Genomic DNA, 20,125 nt, shown 5'->3' on the forward strand with positions numbered 1-20,125 from the left:
TATAAAACATAGTATCTTGTAGAGTCTAGAATATATAGAGAACTAATATACATGACAATAATAGTATATATATGAGAAAGGCATAATGAAGTTAAAGTGGCTAAGGCCTTGCAGTGCCTAGGAGGATATCAGACTTTGAAAAGTCAAGGATCCATGTTTTTTTGTGTTTTTGTTTGTGCAGTACGCGGGCCTCTCACTGTTGTGGCCTCTCCCGTTGCGGAGCACAGGCTCCGGACGCGCAGGCTCAGCGGCCATGGCTCACGGGCCCAGCCGCTCCGCGGCATGTGGGATCTTCCCGGACCGGGGCACGAACCGGTGTCCCCTGCATCGGCAGGTGGGCTCTCAACCACTGCACCACCAGGGAAGCCCAAGGATCCATGTTTTAAGCTCTAGTAAATGTGCTTCTCAAAATGTGGTCCATGCACTAGTGCTGATCTGTGAACTATTACTAATATACAATGAAAATAGTGAACTTGCACCAAAATATAATCACACAGATCACTATACACACTGTTTAGTTCAGCTGACTTTTTTGGGGGGGGAGGGGCGGTTAGCAAGACTTTCTTAATGAAAGAAACTGTTAACTTACATTGTGGAAAAGCCCCTTATCTCACTGTGCACAGGTGGGTCATATGAACCAAATCCAATCAATCCATGAAAATAAAGGATGGTGGAGCACTGAATCAATTTGAATATAGAACTAAACTTAAATAAATGGGAGATTTAAGTTATAGAACTGAATGTAAATATTAGAAATCCTGAAACTGTAGAAATAATGATAATAAAACAACAAATATCAGAAGGAGGCAGCAAAGGAAGTCTGCTGATCTCCTCTTTGATATTGGAAGGGGCATGAATTCAAAGCAGAGGAACTAAGTAACAATTTTGGCACAATATATTCATTTAAAGTCATAAAAACAATAATAATATTCTTTTAACAACTGCCACTAATCAATCCGAATCCTGTGGTAGAGGGGAAAACTGGGAGATGGGAGTAAATAATAGGCATATTGATTTATTTTTCCCTCCATAATCAACAGATACTGGTCTATAGGTGATAACTTAAATAAAATACTGCAGTTACTTAAAGTTGTAAAAAAAAAAAAATTGAACTACAGACTACAAACCTTCCAAATTATCAGGAAAAAAAAAAACAAAGCAGTGAATAAACAGAAAAAAAACCCAACCCTTGCTTTTATTCGGGAGTGAGGTGGGTAGTTAGTAAAAATTTGTGTATGTTAGATGTTGAGAAGTGCTAGGAAGAAATGCCTCATCGTAGTGACAGCTGAGTGAAGATTCGGTGGAGAGGAGAGGGAAACCATATGTATCCCTAGCAAAGAGTATTCCAGGCAAAGGAAACAGCAAGTGCAATGGCTTGATTAGGAGCATATCCACGAAATGTGTGGCGGGAGTGTAGTAACTGAGGGAGTGGATAGTAGGAGATGAGAGGTAATGCTGGGCCAGGTCACACGGGGGCTGGGAGACCATTTAGAGAGCTCTGAAGCTCACTGAAAATCAGAATGTCATATACTTTTTTTTTTCAAGTGCCCAGGGAAATTAAACGAAAAAGAAATCACCACATAATGGCTCACAAGAAAAATCTCAAAGCAATCCCCCCAAAAAGGAAAAAGTTCAAATCACAACTTCTGATCATAGGTAATAAAGATAAAAATTCATGACAATGAACAAAAATTCCTACCACCTGGAACTACAAGAAACTTTTCTAATGCAATTCTTAGGTCAAAGAGGAAATTAAAACCAAAGTTATAGAATATCTAAAGAATAACATATCGGAATCAATGGGATATGGCTAAAGCCATGCACAAGAGGAAGTCGGGACTTCCCTGGTGGTCCAGTGGTTAAGAATCGGCCTCCCAATGCAGAGGATGCAGGGTTCGATCCCTGGTCAGGGAACGAAGAGCCCACGTGCCGCAGGGCAACTAAGCCCGCACACCGCAACTACTGAGCCCATGCACTCTGGAGCCTGCATGCCACAACTAGAGAGAAGCCAGCATGCCACAATGAAGAGCCTGCACACCACAACGAAAGACCCCGCATGCCACAATGAAGATCCCACGTGCCACAACTAAGACCCAATGCAGCCACATACATACATACATACATACATAAATGGAAAAGTCACAGCCATAAAGACTTTCATTACTAAACAAAGATAATAAAAGTAAATAAAGTATACATCATAGTCTGCAGGGTAGAGAAATAACAAAAGTAACTTCAGGAAAGAGAACAGACTATTAAATACAGATAAAAACAGAAATCAACTGCAAAACAGGAGGTCGATACAAACAAATCTAAGAGATGTTTGGGTTTTAATTTTGGAAATATAATTGCCAATAATTTTGAGAGCATGGACGAAATGGAGGATATTCTAAGAAAACATAAAATACCAAACTGACTCTTAACGGAGAAAGCAATTGTAAACAGACTAATTACCAAAAAAGAAATGGAAAAAGCTATCTAAACTCTACCCCCCACCAAGTCACCAGGCCTAGATGGTATCTCAGGTGATTTCTATAAAATTTCAGGGAACAGAACTAGACATCCAATGCCATTAAATCTGTGATGGAGTAAAGAGAAAGAGAAAACCTCTAAATTCATTTTATAAAGCCAGCATAACACTAATCAAAATTGCGAAGATGGTACTGAACTGCAGACGGGTGCCATGGAGGCCTGCGAGCAGGTCCAAAAGGGGCCCTTGAAGCTGAAAGGTGTCGCAGAGCTCAGCATGACCAAGCAGAAGAAGAAAAAGGACAAAGACAAGGCAAAACGCCTGGAAGCGATGGGAATGAGCATAAAGAACAAGGAGCAGAGGTGTGGCCTGGAAATGTGGACCTCGGCCCAGGTGGCCTTGGAGGAGATGCAGCAAATGGAGAGGATCCTGAAGAAAGCATCCCAAACCCACAAACCGAGAGCAGAGGACTCAACAGAGACCTGGACACACTCACAGAGCACTGTGACATGCCCAGAGTCAGCTGGGAAAAGTAGTTTCCCTGCCCCAGGGTGTGGAGTGGCACGGAAGGGAAGCAGAAGGCAAAGCTGGGGGTATGTTTGGTGCCTTTGGTATTTTCCAGAAACATTCTTTTACACACACCCTTGTGTCTTCTGCTGAGACAGTGCTTTTCAAAGCAGTGTGCCCGCATTCCGGACTTGATTAAAGTAAGACTGTCCTTTTATTCTATTTTGATTTCTTGGTAGCACACAGGAGGTAAACCATTTTAGTTTGGAATGGGAATTTTTGAAAGTTTATCCAGAGATTAAGGTTGTTTCTGGGTAAGTGCCATGGAAGAGTGTTTTCACCCCTGAGCTGCATCTGCCTCTTTGACAGCCATCCAGCTGCCTTTGCCTGCATGAGGCTGACTCCAGAGGATAAGGAGCTAATGCCAGGGCGGCCTGCAGCATGTACACCCCTTTAGGGCCCTGCATGGGCTGCCCTGCCAAGCTCCCTCTAGCCTGGGGCTTCTGCTCTTCCACCAAGAGCCTGGGGAAGCTGTTTGACGCTTCGTGGCCTTCAGTCGGCCTCCCCAGCCACCTGGCCAGTGAGACAATGCAGCCTGGGCAGCAGAACAACCACCTAAGGTGAGGATGGAATATACCCCTTGTCCCTTTCTGAATCTGGGCCAGCTCGTAGCCTCTTCTCCCAATACTCCATTCCCGACATGTCTAGTGAGTGTTGCCAAGGCAGACGCTGCTAATCGCGTACAGCATTCTTTGTAACAGAACTCAGACACAGTCTGCTTCCCTACTCTCAACGCTAAGATCGAAGTAGTTCCCGTATTTATTCAGACTTGGCACGTTAATGTGTTTGGCATTCCTGGCCTGAGGATACCTCAAGGGTGATGGGACCAAGGCGGCAGAGTTCCAGCACAGACAGACATGGGTGCAGTCAAAAAGGAGGACCCAGGTTCTGACGCTGGAGAACCAGGAACTTTGAAGGCCTACATGTACTCACTGGATAGGGATCAAACTGCATATGCTACTGGGAGAAATGTCTGTGTTGACAAAGACACTGAAAGAATAACAAAGCCAGAACAGAAACCAGTCTGGGACTCATATGTGAACTGCAGAATAAAGGGAAAAAAGTTATTAAAAAAACAGCAAAGATGGGAAAAACAAAAGTAAAAAAAACCCTCACCAATCTCATTCATTAACACCAGTGTAAAAATCCTAAAATTTCAGGAAACTATCCAGAGTTTGATTAAATTCAGCATCCATTCCTAATTGTTTTAATTAAGAAAAAAGAAATAAACATTCATTAAAAAATTAAGTTATGGTTACTATCATCTCAAAATAAAACTTTTATCATAATTAAGGTTGCAAAACTACAAATATTTCTACTAACGTCAAGAATTAAAGACAATATGACGACAGTTACTACTATTACTTAATACTGTTGTGGAATATCTATAGTATGACTACATTTAAATAAAATGCAAACTGATTTATAATGATAAAAAGCATATCAGCAGTTGCCTGGAGATAGAGGGAGAGGGAGGGACGGATGACAAAGGCAGGAAGAACCTTTTGGGAGCGATGTAACTGTTTTGTGTCTTGATTATGGTGGTGATGACACAGGTGCATACAACTGTCAAAACTCACTGAATTTTACACTTGAAATGAATACATCTTATTGTATGTAAATTATTCCACGATAAGGAAAAAATAATTTAACTGTACACTTAAGACATGTGTATTTCCCTCCCTGCATGTAATTTTATCTCCATTTTTAAAAAGTGAGAATGATTTATACGTGCTAAAAAAGAGGCTCTAAGATAAATATTGCTAAGAAAATAAAATTAAAAATGAAGCATGCAGGCTTTCTTGGCGGCGCAGTGCTTAAGAATCCGCCTGCCAATGCAGGGGACACAGGTTCGAGCCCTGGTCTGGGAAGATCCCACATGCCATGGAGCAACTAAGCCTGTGCGCCACAACTACTGAGCCCGTGTGCCACAACTACTGAAGCCCACGCGCCTAGAGCCCATGCTCCACAACAAGAGAAGCCACCACAATGAGAAGCCCGCACACTGCAAGGAGGAGTAGCTCCCGCTCACAACTAGAGAAAGCCCACGCACAGCAACGAAGACCCAATGCAACCAAAAATAAATAAATAAAAATAAATGAATAAAATAAAATGAAGCATACAAAAGCATAATCACATTTGTGTTTACAATAATAAAAGAAATAAATTTTATTATATATATATGCATATAGAATGTCTGGAGTGATACTCAGGAATCTGGTAATAGTGAAGAGCGCCTTTGGGGAGGCAGATTAGGGTCTGTCGTAGAGGAGAGATATTTTTTATTACATACTCTTCGGTACAAGTGAATTTTTATAAACATGTTCATGTAGTATTTTTTCAATTAAAAATGAGATAAAATTTTCTTATTGACTTAGACATGGAAGAAACACTAAAAGGTTCAGAAATGTATCTGAAGTCATTCAAATATAAAAAGCATATTTTTACAAAGTATGTTTCTTCAATAACCCCCAAAGACATTTAAAAAATATTTGTCCATCTTTATGTTTAAATAAATAGTAAAAGAATTCTTTCTAAGACAAAACAACAAAAAATCAAAACAACAAAATTCCCCAACAGACAATTATGAAACCCTCAAGTAAAGGAGGAGTTGGGGATTCCCTAGCTTGTCTGAATCCTCGAATTGACACAGACAACCCAGAGAGGTACACTGCTGCATCACTCATCACAGTCAATGTCAAGTGCATGATCTACCTACCGAATCAGCTGCCAAATGGTTATTTGAATTGGTGAACTCGGACACCAGCTCATCAGCTACTTCATTATATGATGTTGTACCTTTCCGCTGAACTTTCTCACACACTTTCATTGAAAAATGTCTCAAGCCTTTTCCATTTTTATCTCCTTTTTTGCTTCGTTTGCTAAAAGAGAAAAAAAAATTATACTCCATTATACTTTAGAGATTTCCTTTACAAAACATAAAATAATGTGAGAAGACAGGAATTTGATAAATTTTTCATTGAATTAGAGATAAGGAAATGTTTTAAACTTAATTTTTGCCTTAAAAGCCTAATAAAGTGTAAAGCTAGAGTGCTTTTCTATGCCCACTCATTTATTCAATAAATATTTACTGACCAGTTACTTATTATTATGTGCCAGGTACTGTTTTACACATTGGGAGAAGATCCGTGAAAACAACAGACAAAAACTCTGCACTTGCAGAGTTTATATTCTCAATACTTATCATTTTGTATTCTATATATGCTACAGCTTTTTTTTTCCCACCTAAAATTAAAAATACCACTATTCTCAGGTTCAGTTATCTACTCAATTTTCAATCAGAGGTCATTGGTATTAATAACGAATCTACATCTTCGGTTATCTTAGGTTAATGCCTAGGTCTAACCTTTGATAACTTAATCATTAAAATTTCAGGGGAGCAGTTTAGTTCTACTAAATCTGAGTACCAATTATATAATAGGAACTGTATTAGGGACCAGAAGTACAAAAATGATAACCGAGGCAAAATCCTTTCCCTCAATGAGTCTTGAGGCCGGAAGAGAGACAAAACAGACATATAATGACAGATAATTCTAATATAATAATGTAAGTGCCAAGTCCGAGTTATTCACAATGTTCTATGGGAACTGGGAAGAGGGATATCTAGTCTAACTGGAGGAAGTCTTCCTGGAGTAAGAATCAGTGAAAACAATCAACAATATGAAAAGGAAATCCATGGAATGGGAGAAAATATTTGCAAACCCTTTATGTGGTAAGTAGTTAATATCTAAAATATCTAAGAAACATCTACAACTCAATAGCAAAACAAATAACACAATTAAAAAATAGGCAAAGGACATGAACAGACATTTCTCCAAAGAAAACATACAAATGGCGAACAGGTACATGAAAAGGTGTTCAACATCACTAATCGTAAGAGAAACACAAATCAAAACCACAATGACATATGATCTCACACCTGTCGGGATGACTATTATTAAAAAAAAAAGATAACAAGTGTTGGTGAGAGTGTAGAGAAATTACAATAGAACCCTTGCACATTGTTGGTGGGAATGTAAAAATGGTGCAGCTGCTATGGAAAAAAAATATGGAGGTTCCTCAAAAAATTAAAAATGGAACTACCATATAATCCAGCAATCCCATTTCTGGGTATATACCCAAAAGAATTGAAATCAGGATCTCAAAGAGATATATCGGTCATGTTCATTGCAGCTTTATTCACAATAGTCAAGATATGGAAAACTCATAGATGGATGAATGGATAAAGAAAATGTGGGTGTGTGTGTATGTATACACACACACACACAGGAATATTATTCAGTCTTGAAAAAGAATAAAACCCTGCCATATGTGACAACATGGATGAACCTGGAGGACATCATGCTAAGTGAAATGAGCCAGTCACAGAAGGACAAATATTGCATGATTCCACTCACATGAGGGATCTGAAATAGTCAAACTCACAGAAGCGCAGAGTAGAATGGTGCCTGCCAGAGGCTGGAGGGAAAGGGGAAATGGGGAGTTTGCTATGCAAAGGAACCTAGACTTTATCATATTCCATCAGTATAATTATATTCGTTTATAAGTTATTTACATGTTCTACTGTGTTATGTCCATTAAGAAATAGATGCTAAATGTACTTTTCAAAAGAATAAGGACAGATGTCTACTTTCTTTTTCCCACATTCCCAATCATCTGTGTAGTACTCACTGTGGTCACAGACTACTATTGAAATACTGGGATGCCACTAAATGGTATTGAGTAGGGGAGTGGCCTGGTGAAATTATCAGTGAGGCAGAGATTCTGGCAGCAGAGTAACTTAAGAAGGGCAGAAACAGAAACAGGAAGACCTGTTGAGAGGCTACTGTAATAGCCCAGGCAAGCAGTGCTGAATTTCAGGAAACTGGTAGGATCGGATAAGAAGAGATGGATTTGCAAAAATGTTAAAGATAAAAATCAGTGGAGGACTTCCCTGGTGGCGCAGTGGTTAAGAATCTGCCTGCCAATGCAGGAGACACAGGTTCGATCCCTGGTCCGGGAAGACCCCACATGCTGCGGAGCAACTAAGCCTGTAAGCCACAACTACTGAGCCTGCACGCCAAACTACTGAAGCCCGCACGCCCTAGAGCCCGCACTCTGCAAGTACTGAGCCCGGGAGGCACAACTACTAAAGCCCGCATGCCTAGAACCCGTGCTCCACAACAAGAGAAGCCACCGCAATGAGAAGCCCATGCACCGCAACAAAGAGTAGTCCCCCACTCGCCGCAACTAGAGAAAGCCCGCGCGCAGCAACGAAGACCCAACGCAGCCAAAAAAAAAAAATCAGTGGAACTAAATGATTGATCGATGTGGATTGTAAGGAAGAAGAAATAGGACAATGATCCTTAAAAGGAGGGGTCATTTACTGAGATCAAGGAGACAGGAATGAATTCATGAATTCCATTTTAAACCTTCTCATTTGCACTGTCCAGTACTCTAGGCGTAACCCACATGTGTCTACTGAACACCTGGAACGTGCCAAGTCTGAATTGGGTATGCTGTCAGTGTGAAATACACACTGCACTTCAAAGACCTTCATGAGAAATGAAGGTAAAAGAGCTCATGTATAATTTTTATAACTACATGCTGAAATATATTATTTTAGACATACTAGATTAAATAAAAGATATAAAATCAATTTCACATACTTCCATCTACTTTTTAAATTGGCTGCTGGAAAATTAAAACTTACATGTGGCTTGTATTACATTCTATCGGGCAGCAATGATGTTGAGTTTGACATGCCTACAGAACATCCAAATGGGTGTATTCAATAGACAGTTGAATATATTAGTCTACAGCTAGTGGGAGAGGTCACTTACAAACTTATCAGCACGTGTACCCATGCCAACTCTCCTTCCTACCAGTCTCAGAGAATTAGGTAACCCTCTTCCTTTTCAAATCTAACTTCCTTTTACAAGATGACAGCTTTATTGAAATACAATTTATGTACCATGAACTTCATCTTTTTAAAGTATACAATTCAGTGGTTTTCAAAAGTTGTGCAAACATCACAACAACCTAATTTCTTCATCCTAAAAGGAAACTCTGTACCCCTGAGCAGTCGTTCCTCAGCCTTCCTGCCCCCAGTACCTGGCAACCACTATTCTATTTTCTGTTTCTATGGATTTGCCTATTCTTCAATGTCAACTTTGCAAATGGAGTGCTTCTGTTTCTGTATTGTTTGCTTTCCTTGAGTTGGCCCATCCAGTTTTTTGTTTGTTTTTTCCATGTACAACCTATGACGGAAGCTGAATCTGTTCAAGACTCCAGCTCCACCTACCAGTTTGAAGGAAATACCGAGGACAGAAGAACACGTTAAACTATAGAAGAGAGATGCGATACGCAAAATCTTTAGGATTTCTCTTCAGGATATATAATGTAGTTTCTTCAACTAATAATTTGTAAGGGAAAAGAGGAGCGAAAGAGTGAGAGACATACAGAGGGGGAATCTACAGATTATAAAAGACATCAATTTATTTAAATTCTGATTCATACAGACTGTAAACACACACACCCCAGTTACGGGGGAGTCTGGGAACACAGCAATAGCAGCATAGTTCTCAAACTCTCCAAATCCCCACATAAAAACAGACGGAATGACTAGGCAGCAAAACCTAAACCCCTTGACAACATTTACAACAAAACTAGATGACAAAGTACCTTCAACAAATGCCAGAATACAAACTACCAATAGCCAAAAGGCCTACACAGTAGTGTCTGCGTGGGCAGAAAAAGAGATATTCGATGAGGCTGCATTTAATGGAACTCAGAACAGAATAAGCCCAAAATAGGCAACAAGAATTTGCTAGAAAGCACAACAGGCCAATCTGAGAGCAGCAGTTGAAATGAGAAGGAGTTTTGACCTCTCAGTACCAGCTGAGTGCAAGAGGCTGCCAACAAAGACTGAAGAGGTTGCAACAATCTAGCCCGTGTGGCTCCCACCCGTGATATTCCAGAGAAAATGAGAAATATTGGAGGTAGGCAAAGAATATACAGACAATAAGAGTATCTGAAGAAGAAAATCCAGGCAAGGGAACAGAATAAATACTAAATGCTAAGTAAGTCAAGAAAATGTTCATGAAATAAAAGGAAAGAGACTACCAGCCTGGAATGACAAATACCAAAACATTCTAGTAAAACTGCTGTATTGCAAAGAAGAAGAACTTTTTAGGTATCTAGAAAAAGAGAGTATCCTATTTTTCAACAATTTTTCAAATTGTTACATTAGAAGAAAATTAATATATTTAAGAATTTGAAAGAAAGTAGGAGGCAAGGATTTTTGTATCCAGCATCTGGCTTAGACAATCAGAATGACTAAAGAAACACTGACATAAAGGCCCTGTGTTTATGTATCGTTACCTGTAGATGTGAGACAAAATGAGGGCTAAGAGGCAGAGAGTATAGTATTTAAATAGGCAAATGCTCAAATACTGTGGGACTATTATGTATGACTATTAGAAAAATGGGAAGAGAATGGAGAGAGCATATGTAAAAAAGTTTTTTTAATGTTTTCAATAATCATGTTAATGGTCATATTAGTATTATTATTTGGGACTATTGAGCATGTACTATGGGATAAAGTCAACGAGTAATTACCATATACATTAATTCTAACATCTCATCCCCAACATCCTTAAAGATCAAGATTCTCGGAATGGAAAAAAGAGGATTGGGATGTGACGGAGGTTTAATAAGATTTGAATTGGAAATATCAATATGAACTCATGAAGTACTGTATCTTTGTGGGTGTGTATCTTAGCTCTCTCCATTTAAAAGGACTAGAAAATATGACCAACCTAGTAGCAGAGAGCATCCTTGGCCCCTAACTGGAGCTTGACATATAATTCACCCTAAAGGAAACCAGAGTTTCTTAGAGAAATGGCTGGTTCCATGTACAGGGCAAGAAATGGACAAGATGAACCTGGAACATCTTGCCACACCAGATAACAAACAAGCTATCAAAGACATCTAGGGTCATATCAAAAGGTCTTATGAGTCAAGTATTATGGAAGAGGCTCCCACAGACCTAAGATGGGACAATTTAAGTTTCAATAGTGACAACTGCATTGTATGAAACCCATCAAATACGTTTACATTCATGAGTTTATAATGATTTTTTTTTTTTTTGCGGTACACGGGCCTCTCACTGTTGTGGCCTCTCCCGTTGCGGAGCACAGGCTCCGGACACGCAGGCTCAGTGGCCATGGCTCACGGGCCCAGCCGCTCCGCAGCATGTGGGATCTTCCTGGACCAGGGCACGAACCCGTGTCCCCTGCATCGGCAGGCGGACTCTCAACCACTGCGCCACCAGGGAAGCCCTATAATGATATTTTTAGGCCACATTGTGTGGCATGTGGGATCTTAGTTCCCCGATCAGGGATCGAACCTGTGCCCCCTGCATTGGGAGCACAGAGTCTTAACCACTGGACCACCAGGGAAGTCCCTATAATGATATTTTTTAAAGGGAAGACTTGTTCACCTTTGGAGGAAGACAGAAACAAACTCATCATCTTGAAAACTGGTCAGTAAAGGGAAGGGATCAAGCTTTATTCTGCTTTCCTATATAAACTGTCCCTTCAGGTAAACAAACAGTAGAAGAGGAAAAGAGTCTTTATATAAAAGCAGTGCCAGTAGTAAATGAAGTAGAAGTGACAGAATAACACTAATAGCCACACACCATGAATTAACAGATACAAGCATTAAGCATCAGTGGTGTTCACATCATAAAAAGAGAGAGAATCAAATGTGATGTGCCTTTTAACGGAAGAACACACTACTATCTATATTCTAGCCAAAGGATCAAACGTCAGTCTAATAAAGCCTCTGAATCTTACTGCCAAACTACAGAAATGCAGGGAACAGAAATATACTGAGATGCACGTGAGTATGCAACCGGCGAAATCTAGACTGTGGGAAATTCGAGAGGTCAAAAGGCCTAGTTCCTTCCACAACTAAAGTATAGGAAAATAATGGGACAGAGGAAAATTCTATATATAAGACAATCAATGTTTGTTTTTAGTGAGCAAGACTAAAATGTTCCAAAGGATGCACATTTAGGTGATAAAACTAATGAAACATGCAAGAAAGTGATAACTATAAAAATCAGGGTAATGGTTATTTATAGGGGAGAGAGGGGATGGGGGCATATGGAGGGGCTTCCGGGGTTCTACTTCCTCATCTGGTGATGGTTACAAGAGTGTTTGCCTTAAAGTAACTCATTAGTTATACATTTGCTTTTTGGTGATTTTCTGTATCTGTATTTTATTTGACAAAATTTTAAGAAAAGCAAACAAACAAAACATGACATTGGAAACAACTCGAAATCTGAATGCTTACTAGATATTTGATATTAAGGAATTACTGCTAATTTTCTTAGGCATAATAATGATATGTTTAAAAATGAGTCTTTTTAGAAATAAATACTGAGATATGATGAAGATGATAGGATGTCCTGGATTTGTTTTAAAATAATATAGAAGGGGTAGGGACTTCCCTGGTGGTCCAGTGGTTAAGAATCCATCTTCCAATGCAGGCGACGCGGGCTCAATCCCTGGTCAGGGAACTAAGATCCCACATGCTGTGGGGCAACTAAGCCCGTACACCACAACTAGAGAGCCTGCGTGCCACAACTACAGAGCCCACGTGCTCTGGAGCCTGCACACCACAACTAGAGAGAAACCCACGCACTGCTACGAAGAGCCCGCACACGGCAACAAAAGTTCCTGTGTGCCGCAACTAAGACCTGACACAGCCAAAAATAAAAAATAAACAAATAAAATAACATAGAAGGGGTATATACAAAACAAGATACACCATTATTGCTTAAGTTCAGAGATGGGTACATAGGAGGCTCATAATATGAATCACCTACTTCTATATTTAAAATTTTCCAAAATAAAAAGTTTTTTAAAAAAGAAGAGAAAAATAATGGTTCTAGCATATCCTCGGTTATTTACATAGATTTAGTCCTTAGGCTCAGTTTCCTCCACTCAGCCCAGCCTTCTCAGGAAGGGGTCCTTATACATCACAATACCGTATTAATACAAAGGAGAACTCAACATGTCCAATCCATAACTCCTGATCCTACCCCAGTTCTCATCTAGGTGAGTGACGGCACCATCCACCCAATCACCCAAGCCAGAAACAACAGATTCATCCTAATCTCCCTTTCTATCTAATCAATCTAATTCTGTCAAATCTAATCTAAGTCTTGTCCTAAAGAGCTCTTAAATTCAACCTCTTCTCTCTGTTCCCACTGCCCTAGTTCAGGCCCTCATAATCTCTCTCGGAATATAACTAGACATAAAAAAGAATGAAATAATGCCATTTACAGCAACATGGATGGACCAAGAGATTATCATACTAAGTGAAGTCAGAAAGAGAAAGACAAATATCATATGATATTGCTTATATGCGGAATATTTTAAAAAATGACACAAATGAACTTATTTTTACAAAACAGAAATATACTCACAGACATAGAAAACAAACTTATGGTTCCTGAAGGGGAAAGGGTGAGGGAAGGAGGATAAACTAGGAGTTTGAGGTTAAAATATACACACTACTATATATAAAATAGATAACCAACAAGAAGCTACTGTATAGCACAGGGAACTATATTCAATATCTTATAATAACCTATAAGGGAAAAGAATCTGAAAAAAAATATATATATATACAGACACAAACAATATATAATTGAATCACTCTGCTGTACACCTGAAACTAATACTGTAAATCAACTGTATTTCAATAAGTTTTTTTTTTTTTAAAGGAAAAAAAAGAATATAACTAGAGCCATATAACTGTTTTCCTTTGTGCTGCGTAGAGGCAAGGGCTTTCAATCCCTCCTCCACATGGCCATCCTGGTGACCCTTCTACATAACCCTAATAACCTGGTGCTAATGGTAGTAAAGAGCATACACTCCCTGAATTTAAGTGTGTACCAGTCATTGGACTAAGTAATTTCATTTCTCAAAAGAATCCATCAATTCCTGTCTGCTACCTACATTTCCCCACACAACCCACTCTATGCTGATCTGTCCTTAGAGTTTAGTGTATTTAGACATAAATGGCTAGTCACACCTAAATTTACGTAATTAGTGCAAGTTAGGTAACAAAATACTTAAGAATTGCTAGAGACAGGAGTTATTTTGAAAGAAATATGTTGTGTGTGGGATTTTACATTTATGTTAAGAATTGGACAATGGCTTAAAGTAAATAAAACCTTAACTCAGTGTTTACATACTTTTTAAAAGCCAGGGATGAAGCAGGGTTGTTGTTTTTCATATAATTCTAGGTCTTTTTTAAAAAGAGAGTAATAAGACAATCATACAGTGTTTTGGGGGGATCACTTGACTAATTTGCCCTCTGCAGTCATACCTGGATAATATTTAAAGGAAGAAACTAGATAGGAATAACTAGATTTTTAACAACTATTAAATGCTTATGAACATATTCTCGAAACACAGATATAAGACTACAGTATGAGTTTTATACTGTTAGTTCAGTGTATGAATTGATAGACTTGAAGAAAGCTGTGGCTAAGTATCAACACTGGTAAACTATTTATTAACTATATATTTTCAGCAGTTTACTTCATTTAACTCTGATCCCACAGTTTTCCTTGATCTGAAAAATACAGACGTAAATACCCGTATTACTGTGAGGATTAAATCATACATCACATATGAAACTGGTCCAGGAAGATCCCACATGCCATAGAGCAACTAAGCCCGTGCGCCACAACTACTGAGCCTGCGCTCTAGAGCCCGCGAGCCACAACTACTGAAGCCCGCGCGCCTAGAGCCCGTGCTCCGCAACAAGAGAAGCCACCTCAATGAGAAGCCTGCGCACTGCAACGAAGAGTAGCCCCCACTCGCCGCAACTAGAGAAAGCCCACACGCAGCAACGAAGACCCAATGCAGCCAAAAATAAATAAATTAGTTAATTAACTTTTTTAAAAAAAGAAATTAAGCCTGATCTTTGGAAGGCTGGTGGAGCAGCATGCCAAAACCCAATCAATGTCTACATTAAAATTCAACAGCATTTAGAAGAGCTAATACCTGCAGTACACAGATAGGAGATTTGGTCCTGCAACCAATTCTATAAACCACTTCTTTAAAAGTTAAGTGAACAACACCTCTAGTAAAAGAGCATTAAAAGGTAAAAAGCTATATAAAGAACTCAACAACAACAAAAACAACTCAACTCAAAAATGGACAAAGGACTTGAAAAGATGTTTCTTCCAAGAAGATATACAAACGGCCAGTAAGTACATAAAAAGATGATCAACATCGCTAATCATTAGGGAAATGCAAATCAAAACCACAATGAGACACCACTCACACACGTTAGGATGGCTATTATTAAAAACAACAACAACAACAAAAAACAGTCAAGTGTTGGGAGGATGTGGAAAAATTGGAGCCTTCATGCACTGCTGGTGGGAACGTAAAACGGTGCAGCCATTGTAGAAAATACTATGGTAGTTCCACAAAAAACTGAGCATATAATTACCATATGATCCAGCAATTCCACTTTAGGGTATATACCCAAAGAAATTTAAAGTAGGGTCTCAAACAGATGTTTGTATACCCACATTCATACCAGCAATATTCACAATAGCCAAAAGGTGAAAACAACCCAAATATCTATCAATAGATGAATGGATAAACAGAATGTGGTAAATGCACATAACAGATGCTTCAGCTTTTAAAAAAATGAAATCCTGATACAACATGAATGAACCTTGAAGACATGATAAGTGAAATAAGCCAGACACAAAAGGGTAAATATTGTATGATTCCTCTTATATGAGGTACCTAAAATAGTCAAATTTATAGAGACAGAAAGTAAAACTATGGTTACCGCAGACTGGAAGAGGAGAAAGTGGGGAGTTATTGCTTCATCAGTAAGGAGGGGCAGTATGGGATGGTGAAAAAGTTCTGCAGATGGATAGCGGCAACAGATGCACAATAAGTTCTTATTTATTTTCTCAGTGGTTTATTTGCTTTTGAACTTATTTATGTTTTGTTGTCTTTTGTGCTTAAGTGTTGATGGCTTCATGAGCCTGAATATCTATAAAATAAGATGTTGTGGTTTTAGCATTTCATCATTATTTCGAAAAGAGCCAAACTCAGTATACAAGGGATCATGCTTCTGAGCAAAACAAACTTTATTGTTCTTCATTCTCTGAACTATTTCCATTGTCACATCTGGCTTACTACTACTGTCACCACATTCAGAAAAGATGTGCCTTTTCTTGACAAGAACAGTTCAGGAATGCTTGTTTCCCCACCACAAAATGAGGGTTAAAACCAAAGTAACTCAGGACTTCCCTATCGGTCTAGTGGTTAAGATTCCGTGCTTCCACTGCAGGGGACGCAGGTTCAATCCCTGGTGGGGGAAGTTCCACGTGCTGTGCAGTGCGGCCAAAAAAACCCAAAGTTAATTTAGCTTCGTTAAACTTAAAAAAACTTAAAGTTAAACTTTTCTAATTTAGCTAATAATTTAAAATGATAAATTTAAAACCAGGCTTATTTAAAAAATTTAAATGGTTGAAAAATGTTATAAAAATAAATGTCTACATTTTCACGTATCTTCTATATGCTTTTGGGTTACATTAGACAAATTAACCTTATAATGTCACATGCGACAAAAATTAACTCAAGATGGATCAAAGATCTAAATGTAAGAGCAAAACCATAAAACTCTTAGAGGAAAATATAGGCGTTAAGTCTTTGTGATCTTGGATTTGACAATTTTTTTTTTTTAAATAAGATAGGATACCAAAAGCATAAGTAACACAAGAAGAAAAAAAACCCCAACAGATAAACATTATCAAAATTTAAAGCTTCTGTGCTTCAAGTAGGTGAAAAAACAATCCATAGAATACGAGAATTTTTTTGCAAATCATGTATCAGATAAGGGTCTTGTATCTATAATCCATAAAGAATTCTTACAACTCAATAGAAAAAACAACAACAACAACAACCCAAAAGATCGGAATAGAGTTTTTCAAGGAACATATTTAGACTTCCTTTCAGCAAGAATGGCATCTTCCAGTAATTCACCAAAATGATCAACACAAAGGGATGGAGAAGTACCCGCTATATGTTCTCTAGGCCTTTTAGAAAACATGGAGTTGTTCCTTTGGCTACAAATATGCCAATCTACAAGAAAGATGATATTGTAGACGTCAAGGGAATGGGCACTGTTCAAAAAGGAACACCCCATAAATGCTACCAGAAGAGTCCACAATGTCACCCAGCTGCTGTTGGCACTGTTGTAAACAAACGAGTTAAGGGCAAGAGTCCTGCAAAGAGATTATGAAGCAAATTAAGCACTCTAAGAGCTAAGATAGCTTCCTGAAACGTGTGAAGGAAAATGATCAGAAAAAGAAAAAAGCCAAAGAGAAAGGTACTTGGGTTCAATTGAAGCACCAGCCTGCTCCACCTAGAGATGCACACTTTGTGAGAACCAATGGAAAGGAGTCTGAGCTGCCAGAACCCAGTCCCTATGAATTCATGGCATGATCAAAAACAAAAACAAAAACAAAAAAAACACAGAAGACCTCCAAACTGTAAAAATGTTTCTCTTAATTGAGTAGAAGTGTGTCTCCCCTTCCCCAAAGAAATATTTAAAGCAAATTTCAATTGTGTCTTAATTCAGTGGGTCATTACTATTCAAATTTAGTGTTTTTTTCTTCCTGGAAGATGTGAGGTGGTTTATTGTGCAATACATTTCATTGGTTAGAAACTGCCAGAAATTATTTATAAGATATTTATACTAGGAAAATAAAAAAAAAGACTTGGGACAGCTGCATGTAAATCAATAAAGTTAGAACACACCTTCACATCATGCACAAAAGAAATTCAAAATGGCTTAAAGACTTAAACATAAGACATGACACCATAAAACTCCTAGAAGAGCACATAGGCAAAACATGCTCTGACTTAAATCATACTCTGACATAAATCATGCCAATGTTTCCTTAGGTCAGTCTCCCAAGGCAATAGAAATAAAAACAAAATAAACAAATGGGATCTGATCAAACTTAGAAGGTTTTGCACAGCAAAGGAAACCACACACACAAAAAAACAAAACCAAAAAGACAACCTACAGACTGGGAGAAAATATTTGCAAATGATGCAACAGACAAGGGATTAACTTCCAAAATAATACAAACAGCTCATACAACTCAACAACAAAAAAACAAACAACCCAATCAAAAAATGGGCATAAGATCTTTTTTTTTTTTTTTTTTTTTTTGGCATAAGATCTTAATAGACATTTCTCCAAAGAAGACATACAGATGGCCAGTAGCCCCAAGAAAAGATGTTCAACATCACTAATTATTAGAGAAATGCAAATCAAAACAATAATAAGGTACCCACCTCACACCAGTCAGAATGGCCATCACTGGGACTTCCCTGGTGGTCCAGTAGTAAAGAATCTGCCTTATAATGCAGGGCAAGCAGGTCCGATCCCTGGTCAGGGAACTAAGATCCCACATGCCACGGGGCAACTAAGCCCGTGTGCCACAACTACAGAGCCCACACACCCTGGAACCTGCACGCCACAACTAGAGAAGAGAAAACTACAACTAGAGAGAAGTCTGCGTGCCAAAACGAAGAGCCCGCGCACCACAACGAAGGATCCCGCATGCCTCAGTGAAGATCCCATGTGCCACAACTAAGACCCAACACAGCCAAAAATAAATAAATTAAATAATAAATAAGTAAGTAAATCTTTAAAAAAGTAGGGCCATCATTAAAATGTCTACAAATAGCGAATGCCAGAGAGGGTGTGGAGAAAAGAAAACCCTCATGCACTGTTGGTGGGAACGTAAGCTGGCGCAGCCACTATGGAGAACAGTATGGAGGTTCCTCAGAAAACTAAAAATAGAATTACCATATGATCCAGCAATCCCACTCCTGGGCATATACCCAGACAAAACTATAATTCAAAAAGATACATGCACCCCTATGTTCACAGCAGCACTATTCACAATAGCCAAAACGTGGAAACAACCTAAATGTCCATCGACAGAGGAATGGATAAAGATGTGGTACATATATACAATGGAATACTGCTCAGCCATAAAAAAGAATGAAATAATGCCACTTAGAGCAACATGGATGTAACCAGAGATTATCATACTAAGTGAAGCAAATCAGAAAGAGAAAGACAGATACCACATGGTATCACTTGTATGTGGAATCTAAAATATGGCACAAATGAATCTATGTACAAAACAGAAACAGACTGACAGATATAGAGAACAGAGTTGCCAAGGGGGAGGGGGTGGGAGAGGGACGGAGTGGGAATTTGGGATTAGCAGATGTAAACTATTATATACAGGATGGATAAACAACAAGGTCCTACTGTATAGCACAGGGAACTATATTCAATATTCTGTGATAAACCATAATGGAAAAGAATGTAAAAAAAAGAATGTCTATACGTGTATAACTGAGTCACTCTGCTGTACAGCAGAGATCAGCACAACACTGTAAATCAGCTATACTTCAATAAAAAGAAAACAAGATATGAAAAGATGCTCAACATCATTAACCATTAGGGAAATGCAAATCAAAACCAAAATAAGGGGCTTCCCTGGTGGCGCAGTGGTTGAGAGTCCGCCTGCCGATGCAGGGGACCCGGGTTCGTGCCCTGGTCTGGGAAGATCCCACATGCTGCGGAGTGGCCGGGCCCGTGAGCCATGGCTGCTGAGACTGCGTGTCCAAAGCCTGTGCTCCGCAACCGGAGAGGCCACAACAGTGAGAGGCCCGCGTACCACACACAAAAAAAATGAGATACCATTTCACATGTACAAATATGGCTATAAAAAAAAGAGAATAAGTATTGCCAAGGATGTGGACAAACTGGAACCTTTTGCTGGTGGGAATGTAAAATGGCACAGCCACTCTAGAAACTGTCTGTTAGCACCTCCACTCCTAAGTATATAATCCAAGAGAAATGAGAACTTATATCCATGTAAAAACTTGTTCACAAATGTTCATAGCAGTAGTTATAATAGCCAAAAAGTAAAAACAACTC

The 20,125-nt window shown here is 38.9% G+C and overlaps 2 protein-coding genes and 1 pseudogene across 7 annotated transcripts in view; 2 read left to right on the forward strand and 1 right to left on the reverse strand.

Annotated features, from left to right (window-relative positions):
* TFDP2 (transcription factor Dp-2) overlaps window positions 1–20,125 on the reverse strand; it is a 126,566-nt gene that overhangs the window by 16,724 nt on the left and 89,717 nt on the right. For all 6 annotated transcript variants that reach the window (XM_065875745.1, XM_065875744.1, XM_065875743.1 and 3 more), the window contains one exon: window positions 5,757–5,919. In XM_065875745.1, coding sequence (XP_065731817.1) covers window positions 5,757–5,919 — 163 coding nt within the window. The remainder of the gene's footprint in view (window positions 1–5,756; window positions 5,920–20,125) is intronic.
* LOC136122868 (protein FAM32A-like) lies at window positions 2,684–3,006 on the forward strand (annotated as a pseudogene).
* LOC136122623 (large ribosomal subunit protein eL21-like) lies at window positions 17,138–17,598 on the forward strand. The gene is given in 2 exon segments (XM_065876690.1): window positions 17,138–17,390; window positions 17,393–17,598. Coding segments are annotated over 2 exon segments (456 nt in total). The 5' UTR covers window positions 17,138–17,140.

The sequence above is a fragment of the Phocoena phocoena genome, chromosome 4, assembly GCF_963924675.1.
Source record: "Phocoena phocoena chromosome 4, mPhoPho1.1, whole genome shotgun sequence".
Classification (NCBI taxonomy): domain Eukaryota; kingdom Metazoa; phylum Chordata; class Mammalia; order Artiodactyla; family Phocoenidae; genus Phocoena; species Phocoena phocoena.